At 32.3% G+C, this 12,185-nt stretch overlaps 1 protein-coding gene and 2 non-coding genes across 4 annotated transcripts; 1 reads left to right on the forward strand and 2 right to left on the reverse strand.

The window, feature by feature from the left end:
- The first annotated feature begins 1,723 nt into the window (after window positions 1-1,723).
- Window positions 1,724-4,385, forward strand: LOC114162308 (transcription factor ICE1-like). Of its 2 annotated transcripts, none has more exons than XM_028046154.2 (4): window positions 1,724-2,643; window positions 3,181-3,411; window positions 3,774-3,944; window positions 4,054-4,385. In XM_028046154.2, exons 1-4 carry the CDS (start codon window positions 1,819-1,821, stop codon window positions 4,135-4,137), a joined length of 1,311 nt encoding a protein of 436 aa, XP_027901955.2. In that variant the 5' UTR covers window positions 1,724-1,818; the 3' UTR covers window positions 4,138-4,385. The 2 variants fall into 2 exon arrangements, with proteins under 2 accessions (XP_027901955.2, XP_027901962.2); XM_028046161.2 differs by having other exon boundaries at window positions 1,729-2,643; window positions 4,057-4,385.
- A 5,162-nt stretch (window positions 4,386-9,547) lies between these two features.
- On the reverse strand, window positions 9,548-9,772 carry LOC114165471 (small nucleolar RNA U3). The gene has a single exon (XR_014984735.1). It is a non-coding gene; the product is annotated as a small nucleolar RNA U3 (small nucleolar RNA).
- A 434-nt stretch (window positions 9,773-10,206) lies between these two features.
- LOC114165506 (U6 spliceosomal RNA) lies at window positions 10,207-10,309 on the reverse strand. Its single transcript, XR_003599723.1, has one exon. It is a non-coding gene; the product is annotated as a U6 spliceosomal RNA (small nuclear RNA).
- Window positions 10,310-12,185: the final 1,876 nt, after the last annotated feature.

The following is a 12,185-nucleotide window of genomic DNA, read 5'->3' on the forward strand; positions in this document are numbered from 1 at the left end:
GACACGCATAAACATCTTTTATGAATAACCGTTATATCTTGCAACAAAATAAAAAATTTAATAAATATTAAATAATAATAACTTAATTAATTAGAGTTACTTTCTAAACTTTTGACTAGAAAAAAATTAAACAGATATTTTCTAATTAAAAAATTCTACTCATCATATTATTTTTCTCTAAATTTCAAAAGAATTGTTACCCATTCTTATTTTTAATTTTGGGATTTGCCTCCTTTTGTAATTTCCTTAATATATAAATATTTAATTGAGTTATAAACATAATACTTAATTAATTGATTGGACAGTTTACTTTTAGGATTATTGAACATTTAAAAGCAATGCAAGTGTTTAAACTAAAAATTATATAAATATTAAAAGTTATTGATTAAAATTAAGATAATAAAAAATTAATGATTGATTATAGATTGTTTAAGTATTCAGCTAACTTACGAATTTGACCATATTTAATTTTACCAGAAAAATATTGATTTAGATTTAAGATATTGTGGAGCTGAATTCGACCTGACTTGCTGCTTATATTAAAGATGTTTAATTTGAGCAATGAGATTTTGCTTTTGAATTCCCAAAGAACATGTTCAAAACCATTTTTTTTTAAGTTTATTAGCTTGATCAAAACTAACTCATTATTGATTAGTTGATTTTATTAAAATTTAATTGATCAAATTCAAAACTCCACGGGTATTTAAATCGGGTTGGATAGCAAAATTAAATAAATTCAACACCGTTAATTAATTAATTAATTAATTAAAATATAATTCTAGGCAATAATCCTTCTTTTTTACATGTATAATAAATACTTTGTCCATTTTGAACTAATGATACGATTTTAGGATTTTTTTATGCAAATTTAAAAATATTTAACTTGCATAAATTATCCACTCTTGTTGTTTATAAATTTTTCTGTGCCATTCCAACTAATTTATGTATATTCATATAAACCATTTTTTTGCTAAAAAGAATAACATTTAGTTGCACTATAAATACCTTGTAAAACTCGAAATAATTAATATATTATTAAAAAGGCACATATATATGCGAACATAAATTTTTCTTTAAAGTTAAAACAAGGAAGTGCAAAGTCTTTGGACATTGTAAGTATTTGTTATTGATTATAATAAATTTAATCTAATTAAAGTTTATTTCAAAGAGAAATGTTTTAACCATCACTGTTGAATAGATATTACATGAATACAAAAACAGTGAGAAAACAACAAAAATGAATAATAGTAAGAAGGGTAACTTCTAAAAAACGTAAGCCTTTTGTTTTTATTTGTAATATACAAATGGCAATGTTTATGTAGATTTTGCTATTATAATTTTTTTACTTTAACTTTAGATCTTGTGGTATATCATCATAAAAACTTGAAATAAAGTAGTGATAAACCAAATTAAAAGTTTAGAAGAGTACATGATAAAAGGACATAATCAAAGGTTTTAGCTACAAATGTTGTTACACAAAACAAGGTTCTTTGCTGTGGCAATTTGAAACTTTAACAGAACACAGTTACCACTTCCTTCCTTAGGAACTCTACCATAACAGAAGACACATACAACACACTCTGATGCGATTACAAGAGTTAAAGCAAAGAGTTTTGAGTTTTCTCCAAATAAAAAAATCACGACACACACTCTCACACACATGGATAAACCACACCCTTTCAACCGTTTCCCTCTCCATTCATTTTCTCACCACAACAGACAAATATAAATTTCATTCGCAACACACACACACACACACAACATAACCATTCTCACTCACTTTCCCACCTTCTTCTCCGTTCTCTCATCATCATCATCATGATGGAAGGCTACGCGCTTCCACCACCACCCGGTGAAGAGGACGCGCCACCGCCGTCATGGGGTAGGCCCAATTCACAAGAAGAGGACATTGCCATTGCCTTGGGTGCCCCTCTTTCCTTTAAATCCATGCTTCTACAACAACCTCCACCACAACCACAACCACAGCCACAGCCACCACAACTTGACCCTTACTTCAACTTCAACATGAACTCTGCTATTCCCATTCCCTTTGTTCCAACCATGGAATCTTTTCCCCCTCTGGACCCCTTCTCACCATCACTTTCATCATCTCCTTTCTTCAACAACAGCAGCAACACCAGCATGCCCTTTGACCCGGGCTTTGACATGGGCCTGGACAACGGGCTTCACTCTTCGTGCCCCCCTCTTTTCCCCCAGGTTCAGCCGGGCTTCGAGTTTGGAGAACTGGAAGCTCTGACTGCTGCTGCACCTGGGCATGTGCCGTTTATGGAGGGGGCGAAGGTGGAGAACCCTCTTGAGAGGGTGCAGCCGACCCTTTACCGGAAGCGGAGGGGAACGGCGGAGATTCCGGGGCTGGAGACGGTGAGGAGGAAGGGGAGGAAGTGGGAGGAGAGGGAGGCTGAGGAAGGGAGCAGTGCTGACGTGGATGGTTCTGGGTTGAATTATGAGTCTGATGAGAATGATAATGGAAATAATGGTTTGAAGGGAAGTGAGAATGGTGAAGATCACAAGGGGAAGAGAAAGGGGTTGCCTGCTAAAAATCTCATGGCGGAGAGGCGCCGCAGGAAGAAGCTCAATGATCGCTTGTACATGCTCAGGTCTGTTGTGCCCAAGATTAGCAAGGTATGAAAACCAAAATCCCAAAAGAATTAAACTTTTCATAAATGCTTCTTAATTGTTCTTGATTCTTGGTTTGTTTCAATGTTCATTTTGTTTTGCTTTGTTTTGGGGGTGACTGGTTTTATCATGCAAAAGTAGAAATGTCATAAATTTTGAAGCCTTTTTGGTGTTCTACTTTGGTAATCTGAGTAATTAAAGTTTACATTAGATCTTAATGCAAATTATTGAGGTGGAATTTTGATTTTGGTAGAAGAATTCTACCAAAAGAATCTAATTTTGGGGTTGTGCCTGAGGAGAAATATGAAAGTTGTTTTTGAAAGAATTGTTTGTGGAGAAAATTTTCTAAACATGACATTATTCTGAGGTTATCTATTTCCGGTTGTTGTCTCCTATACTGAGAAATGTCATTTTGTGACTTATGTTTGGTGGAGAATCTGGTGTGTGGTTGTGCATATTGATGACAGTTTTGAAGAATCTGTAGTTGATTCGTGTTAGGAGCATAGGAAAGGTGCATGCTGATGTTGTTGCATTTGTTTGCAGATGGATAGGGCTTCAATACTTGGGGATGCAATTGACTACCTGAAGGAGTTGCTGCAGCGGATTAATGATCTCCATAACGAGCTGGAGTCGACTCCGGCGGGCTCATCGATGCCGCCGTCGGCTTCTACAAGCTTTCAGCCTCTCACCCCCACCCTGCCAACTCTTCCCTGCAGGGTCAAGGAGGAACTGTATCCTGCCACCTTGCCAAGCCCCAAAAATCAAGCTGCAAAGGTAACTTTTTTGATGATTTAATTGCAGAATTGGTGATTGTACAAGATCGAAATTGCAGCTTGTTTTATGCTGAGCATGTGAACTATGCTGCAATTGAAACTTTTAGAAAGTTAACTTTGAAAAGTTTCAAAAAATTTTGAAGCTGAATGATGCATAGAAGTTTCTCAGTCACACATGTATAAGCTTCATTCTGGACTTTGAAACACACATATGCTTCAAACAGCAAGAATGAACTGAAAATTTGAAACTAGGAGACTCTAAGGTGTAGTGATAGATCCTGGTATAAAAAGTGGTTGTGAAAGCAGAGAAAAATTGAGTAAATTGTTTTAAAGTGACTTTGGTGCTTGTGATATGATACATAGGTTGAAGTTAGAGCAAGAGAAGGGAGAGCTGTGAACATTCACATGTTTTGCACCCGCCGACCAGGCCTTTTGCTGTCTACCATGAGGGCTTTGGACAACCTCGGATTGGATGTACAGCAGGCTGTTATAAGCTGTTTCAACGGCTTTGCTTTGGATGTGTTTAAAGCTGAGGTATTAACTTACTTGTAGCACTAACATCATTAACAATTTATGTTTGAGTTTCTGAGTTGCATATGATGTTTGAAGTTTTGGCTTTAATGTAATGTTTGCTGTTTTTTAGCAGCAATGCAGAGAAGGACAGGATGTGCTACCTGAGCAAATCAAAGCAGTGCTCATGGATTCAGCAGGGTTTGGCATGATGTGAAGAAAATGCTTGATGAGTTTTCCTTATAGAGCAACCAACCATAGTTGCTGTGGCTTGCAGTTTGTAAATGCAGTGCTTCTTCTCCTCTGTAGAGGCTTTTCTGTTTTGGACAAGATCAAATAGGTAGCTGAATCTGTAGGTTGAGTTATCTTTCGTACTTTTTTCTTAATCGTTCTTTTCACAAAAGCCAACTTCTGCTGTTTACTTTATTTTCAACTCATGTAATAAATCGTTTTATTTCTTTTCTATTCTTTCCCAGTCTTGTGATTCTCGTCTTTTCATCTTCAATTTGGTGCAACTCAATGAGTCTTCAAAGGAGTTTTTTCAAGAGAATAGCGATGAAAATCATTCACTTTCTTCAAATATTTCAGTTTACGCTCTAGAATTAAACCAAATGAGTTATTTTGGCTTCAAATTCATGCTTGGACAAATTTCACCCTACCCATTTTTAGATAAAATTAGTTAATAGCTTTATTAATTACTTTGGCATGTTTTAATGGAATATTAGGAAAGTGACTCCATTTTATATATGTTCATATAGTTCACGTTTTGAGATTGTTAAATATAAAAAGAATAATGATTAGACTTTTATCGTGGAAAAAGAAAAGAGCAATTTTTGAGATGCTTTATTTTATTTAATTTTTTTTATTTTATCTTAGCGCAATATGCCTTTTTCCTTTGTTTAGGTCATAACTGGGCTTCAGTTACTTGATTGATTGAGATGATCTTGTTATTTATGAACAGCTTAAACAACGCTCTACACTTTTTATGAAGATATTGTTTTTTATTGTGGATATTAGAGGAAATTAGACTTAAGTTGTAATTGATGCTTTATCCTGCTACAGTTTCTGTTAAGTTGGTACACTAGCTAGTAACAATTATTTGCAGTATATCCAAATATTATTAAAAAATAACGAGAAAAAAGAAAAAAACAAAACAAAAGTATGAGCAACACTAAACCAGGCCTTTGTACGAGGCAATTGCTTCTTGCACCTCATTAATTTCTTCCTCCACCCCATATTTTTTAAAATTCTATTTCTAGGTTTATTTGCGAAAGGGCGACAATTTTGAATGGTATTTACTTAATAGAGACTGCTGCTTTTTAAGTATCACGTGATTTGAGTGAATCCACGTTAGACAATACGATTCTGAATAGGTGAAGTTGTTACTTCTAATACCGACTTCACTATATGTATGATAAGCTAAATTTGTCTTATTTAAAGTTGTACAAGATAGCACTACTTTAATTTTATTTTTTCTTTCAAATAGAGCTATGTAATGTTAAAAGTGAGTGAGTCTAACCCGATTTACTTTTTTTGTGAACCAGAAACTTTACAATCCAGTTCAACTCACCATGTGTTAGAGGGTTAAGTGATTTAAATTACTAATCCATATAAAAATAAAAAAAATCTATTTTTTAATAATTTTCAAATATTTAAATTTGTAGAATGGAAACAATTTTATCATTTTTCGGATCTTGAAATTTGCAGGATCTCAAAGATATCAAGAAATGCAGATAAATACAATGAAATTAAGGTTTCTTTTTCTAGTTCAAAGATAAAAAATAGGTTTTACAAAAAAAAAGTGGGTTGTGGATTAAGTGAGCCTAACTCGACTCGAACCTACATAACTCGTGAATTAAGTGAAACCAACTTGTTTTTGTCCATAATCGAAAAAAATTTCAATTTTCAATCCAGTCCTGCTCAAACCTAGGGGTGGCAAAACAGTCCAGCCCGACCCGTTTTGGCCCGCTAAACTGGCGGGCCGAGTTACAATGGGCTGACGGGCTAAAAATTTCAACCCGACTCGCCCTTTTTTTGGCGGGCTGGCAGGCCTGGTCCATTTTGACATCCCTACTCAAACCCATGGTGAGTCGGGTTGGTTCACGATTTCTGACCCGTTTTAACATGTTTATCCTTCACGTTGTAAAATATACCCAAGTCTACTTAAAATGTGTTTTCTTTCTTTGAAAGTGTTTTCTCTAAATTATATTGAAAGTTCTTAATCTTAGGGGGAGATTAAGAAGAATACTTGAAGAGGGTAAACTTGTGATACCTTGAAAGGTTGATACTCATGATACCTCAGAAGTTGTTACTCGTGGTACTTGAAAAAATTGATACTTGTGTTACCTGGGAGGTTGATTTCATTGTAATAAATATTATTTTATTAGTGAAATCTTTTATGTTTTGTGGTTAAGGAAGAATTGGACGTAACCCATCAATTTTAGATAAATCAGCACACATTATGTGGTTTTTATTTGATTTGTCTGTTGTTAAGTTTTTCGGTTCATGTTGGGAGAAAGGGGTCTGAGCTTTATTCAACACACACACCTCACCCCTTTTCAGAGCCATTTGCCCCAACAAATTTTAGCATTTTTTTATCCGTAATCTGATTTGATTGTGATTCTTGTTCACTTTTATGTTTCGAAATAGTTATTGTATTATTTTTATTCTTTGAAATTTTGGATGAATGATTCATTTTTCCTTTTGCTCGCAGTTACTTTTAGGATCCATTTAACAATTTTTTTTTTGTGTGTTTCTTTTTTTTTTCTTAGTTTTTCTTTTGTTGGAAAGTGCAAAAGCTTCAAAGAAGGAGAGTTCGATAACACATATTTTGAACACACATTTATAGCTTTATTACATAATGATTTCACTTTCCATTTGCTTTATTTTCGATTTTTAGTTCACTTTCTTTCATTATTAATAAATTATGTTCATTTCATATAATTGTTTTAATTTTGTATTTTTAGCCCATCTAAACCTTTGCTTACTATTTTAGTCATAGCTTTCTTTATACATATTATTTTTTGTGTAATATTTGGTGTTGGACATTTATTAAAGCCTTATAATTGATTTTTTTTTTCTATTTGTTTGTATTAAACATTGTACATGTTTCTATTTTCTTGCAATCAGAGAGTTTTTGTAGTTTTTTAATAGGCTTACTAAATAGGCCTTAGTATATTTTGGATCCACAAATACAAGGTCCATGGTATATAAGGTTTAGTGTAATTCTTTTTGAATCATTTTCCTTTCCTGAAGTGAGAATGTTCTTAGTTCTTCATTAAATCTTTTGTCCCATATCTTTAAGTCTCATTCAAAGTTGTAAATCCTCCTTTTCTCATTAATTTATCTTAATTTTTGAAGTTGTATTATTTTTATTTTCTCAATCGTTTAGTGAAAAATATCATAGATAATCGTATACAAGGTTAGTTTTTCATCATTTGGTAATTAGAGCTAGATCTTAAATTTTTTAAGTTAGTTTTAGGCTTTTTGTAACTTTTCCAAACTTTGTTGTTGTGGTATTCCACCACTTGCATGATATTTTTTTTTGCAAGTTGGTTGATTTTTAATTATATAATTTTGTTGTTGATTTGCTTCATTCATGTTACACAAGTATAGTTCTTGGTTATGGGATTGAATTGGTGATTCCAATCGATACGAATACCTCTATGACTTCTCGTGACATGAGAAATGAGTTTATTTAATCAAATATTGAATCAGTGCATGGTAAAATTCATTGTGAGGTGGGTGATTATAAGGTGCATCAATCTTCCATGAGAGTGATGCATTTTATTTCCGACAAAGCTTACAAGGGGAGATTATAAGGCACATCAATCATGCACAAATAGTTTCAATGATTTCAGTTTGAATCTTCATTTTCTCATTTCAATGCAATATCTATGTGATTTCGGTGAGGTTTCATTTTCAACATTTTGGATTTGTTTTGGTGTTATTCTTTGAATTTGTAATTTAAGCTATTGCGATTCAATTTTGGTGATTCCAAAAACATGAAGTAAGTGGTGTTCATCGATTCAATTCAATAAACTAAAGTAGTGATGATTGACATGGTGGAGAAATAACCACACTATTGTAAGATTTACTTAGTTCTAGGAATAAGGCTTACTCAAAGAACATATAGCTTACTAATCGATCTAACCAAGTTATTTCAACTGTTTGAAAGTTGTCAAAATATCATATGAAAACCCCTTCTAAACACATTATTGTCCTTAAGGATTGAACATAGAGTATTTCTCCTTTAATTCATTCTAGAACTCTCAAGTAGTGGGAGTTGATGCTTCCATTTAACTAAAACTTTAGCCAAAGTTACTCCTCTTTTTTTGACATTTAGCTTACCCACGATGTCTTATTATTCCTTACATGTGAAGGTATTTTTAGCTTGATATGGCAGGTTAGAAGGTGTCAATGTGCCTCCAACATGTTTTTTGAGTTGTGAAATGTGAAAGACATTGTGAATTGTGACTACATATGAAGGTGGTGTTATACCTCAATTCAACCAACCATCTGGACTAGTTCAGTGGAGAATCTACACACATACATCTAAAATAGGTTTCTAGACACCATTCACCTCCTTCATCTATTCATCCATTTGTAAATGATTGTTAGTTGAAAGTTGAATTTCAACCCCTTGAAAAAGCATAAAATCTTACCAAAATTGACATAACATAAGAATACAATATCTCTGTCACCAAAAATTTAATATGGACACCTAGGCAATTTAAGTATTTGATTCAATTTTCTGACATTATAAAGAAATTATGGAGATATGTTAGTGATATGAAATGATCAATCAATTTATCCACCATCACAAAAATAAATGTTTTCCAAAACGATACAATGACCCTGTTAAATTTATTGTAACGTGATATCAAATATTTATACACAGTAGAAAGTGATAATTTATAATACCAAAATAATTTTGTACAATGTTAATTATAGAAAAAAGTTATAGAGCTCACAAGAAAATGTGATTTTTGAGAAAAATAAATAAATAAATAAATGATATTTAAAAGTAGAGAACAATTTATAAGAAGAAATAAGAAAAGAGACGGGACTAAAAATTAAAAAATCGAAATTATGTTTGTCTCTAATGCATGAATGTGAAAAAGATCAAAATGTCTAAAAAGTTAACTTCCCGAATCTTGTGAAATATATGTTAATCAAGATTGTATGTCATTTTTAATTAAAAGTATCGTGCATTTAAAAGGAAAACAAACTAAAAGGAAGGCAACACCAATTTCATTCATGTGTCGATGAGGTGTTAAAGTTTCGTTTTAGCATTTTGCCCTTTCACATAATATTAATTAAGAGTAATATTTTACTTTAGATAACAATTAAATATGGATCTAGTAAACAAATTATTATACTCTATATTCAATTTAATTAATGATTTTTAAAGTACTAAATGCAAATATAAAAGTATAAGAGTTAACACAAACACATTCCATATGCCATACAAAGGGAAGAAGGAGTTCTTCGTATCATTTTACAAATTCTGAAAGGAGTATTTCAATTAGAAAAGAGAAGATATATGCAGGTGTTTAAAACTTAGGTAATTAATTAAACTTTAGTATGAACTTCAAGTTAGGAAAAACAAAACTTTAAATGGGGGGAGTCTGTCAGACAACCCTGCAACCATCCCAGGTCGTGAACGACTGAGAACGATCCTCTACGGTGGAAGGTGAGTCCAGTCCAGAGACAAAGACCATCCTATACCGTTAATCACGCTCTGATCACAGGGTCATGATTCATCCACCAGACTTCAGTTCCTGTCTCCTTAGAACTTAAGAATACAGAGGTACGAGCCTATAGAACAGATCCTGTTCAAGTAAGGTCGTGACCAAACCTGTGAGGTTTGTCTTTATAAACGCACCTTCTTTTCAAAAATCTTTCGATGTGGGACTATATTAGCGGTTGTCATTGTGAACACTTCCTGTCTAGCTAGTTTCTTGTTGCTTGTAATCTGAAGATGATGTTTGTGGTGGCAAGTGGGGTGCCCTTTTGATGAGTTTATTTATTTTGATTATGAGAAGTTCAAAGGAAAGATGTTAGAAGGTTTGGCCAAGAAAGATTTTGCATCAAGTGCCAAACATGGTGTTGTCTCTGGAGCTCATGGTGGTTCTTGGGGCCATGTGTGAAACAGTGTCTCTGAATACCAGAATCGTTAAACAAACACTTTAAAAGCTAGATTGTGAGAGAACTTCTGATTATTATGCATTACCAACAATAATAAACTTCAAACTAAAACTCACCCGAAGGGAGAAAAAGAAAGAAAAATTTGGACCATTTCTCGATTTGTGCGTGTCATCCTTGCGCAGGGGCCATGCTAATCTTCTCTGTATCGTTCCAATTTTATCGGATGTCCCCGAAGGGACGAGCTGTGTTTCAGACTGCATGTTTATAAACACTAAACATTTAGGGAAACTATACGGTGTGGGACTCTAACGGAAAGTAAGTGAAAACAAACTAGAGTGGGTCTGTAACGGGGAGTAGGTGGAAGGAAAGTAGAGTATGAAGTGTAACATGATCCACCGGAAATACAGAAGAAGAAGAAGGTGTAAAAGATTTAGTTGTTTGGGCAGTGGAAGATATTTTTTAATGGATTTTTGAAACACAAGTATAAGGTAAGACAATTTCACTCTAAACACTGCTAACGTAGCTGCCCTCTTAGCCTTATCATTACTCTGCTCTCAGACTGCACCCTATTTTTCATTTTACACTTTTCTATTTACTTCTGCTATCCTTTTTTTTATTTTTTTCTCTCTGCATCTCTGCTTTTTTTCTTTTTTTTACTGTCGTCATTTTGCTTTGCTTTTATGTACTTTATCACCATTTATCATCTTTGGTTTTTATATTATGGCAGTTATAAATGATTTATTTTACAATAATTTTAATCTTCACTATATGTTTAATCCGTAGTATTCTTACCTTTTACAACGTTTTTCGAAAAGAAATGAAAAGACTGTTTCGTGATTGATTTAATCAATCATTCAATGCATTGAAAATTGATGGAAGTTTCCCTCTCCCATTCCATAGACTTTATAATTATTCATTTAATTTCACTTTTATTTAGTAATTAATTGCGACCTCATCCGTTTTTTTACTTTCATTCGTGGATATGGTTAGCTCCGCATTTAGAAAATTTTCCAATAGAAAAATGAAAATCATGGTGTTGCACTCATCATCATAAATTTTATGAACATTTTTTCTTTTATGTTTCAAAGTCAAATTTTATTTGTACTTAAATAAAACTTAATTTCGTTTTGATTTACGTTATAAACTTAAATTTTATTTGAAGGGCTTTGTTTAGAATCTCATACACTTTGAAACATAATTATAGTGTTACATCTTCCTCTATTAGAACCAGGTTTTGTAGTGTATATAGGGAATGTAAAGTGGGAACTCAGCTTACTGTATGTTTCTTTGTTTCTGTATCGTCTGTAGAATTTATTGTGTAAAATCTTGTTGTATATTTGTTGTAATTTAAAAAAACAATTACAGTATTATTAGAATAGAGTATTTTTACTAAAATTATTTAATTAAATAAATTTTAACTATTTTAAATAAGTACAGCAAACATGACTTCCGTTGAGAATCACATAAATGATGGTTAAATTAAACTTCCTATGAGATTAGTTTTAAAATTTTACATAAATGATGGAGGTGTAAAATGAAATTTGAAAAAAATGCATAAAACAATGGCCTTGTAAGGAATGAGATTATACCAAATGGGATATACATAAAAAAATGTTTTTTTTTTTCATAAATGTTGATGGGTTGTAATGAATATAAAACAAATTGATTTTGTGCTTGATTTCTTTTAATTTCCATCTTCGAAATCTTTTCATTCGTATCTATATCCATCTGTGTCTTGTCTTAAATTATTATCAACATATAATGATAGATAATTCATTGTATTTTAGCTCTTCATAATAGTCAAATATAGATTATAAGGAATTTTGTTATATTTACGAAAAACTCATCAAATCTCTTCTATCATCGTCGAAGAGACTGATTTAGTTTGAACTACTACTTCTTTATCTTTTAGCTTATACACATACTCTTTATTATTAATTATTTTAAGACATTTTTATTTTTAATTAAGATTGTATTTTGGTTAAAAATAAAAACGATAACAAATTATTTGAAATTTTATATTGAGCAATGATCTTTAGATAATAGATAATGAATCCTATTTTGAAAAAGTAGTAGAATCAACTTATTTTCTTTATCATTGTTTTTATATATTTT

The sequence above is a fragment of the Vigna unguiculata genome, chromosome 1, assembly GCF_037176805.1.
Source record: "Vigna unguiculata cultivar grain cowpea cultivar isolate G323 ecotype 2 chromosome 1, ASM3717680v1, whole genome shotgun sequence".
Classification (NCBI taxonomy): Eukaryota; Viridiplantae; Streptophyta; class Magnoliopsida; order Fabales; family Fabaceae; genus Vigna; species Vigna unguiculata.

What these genes read in the sequence shown, in the direction of transcription:
- LOC114162308 (XM_028046154.2), top strand. Translation starts at nt 1,819, where the DNA reads ATGATGGAAGGCTACGCGCTTCCACCACCACCCGGTGAAGAGGACGCG. An exon ending in TTGTGCCCAAGATTAGCAAG is followed by an intron (nt 2,644 to 3,180) that starts GTATGAAAACCA and finishes ATTTGTTTGCAG; the next exon opens with ATGGATAGGGCTTCAATACT. An exon ending in TGGATGTGTTTAAAGCTGAG is followed by an intron (nt 3,945 to 4,053) that starts GTATTAACTTAC and finishes GCTGTTTTTTAG; the next exon opens with CAGCAATGCAGAGAAGGACA.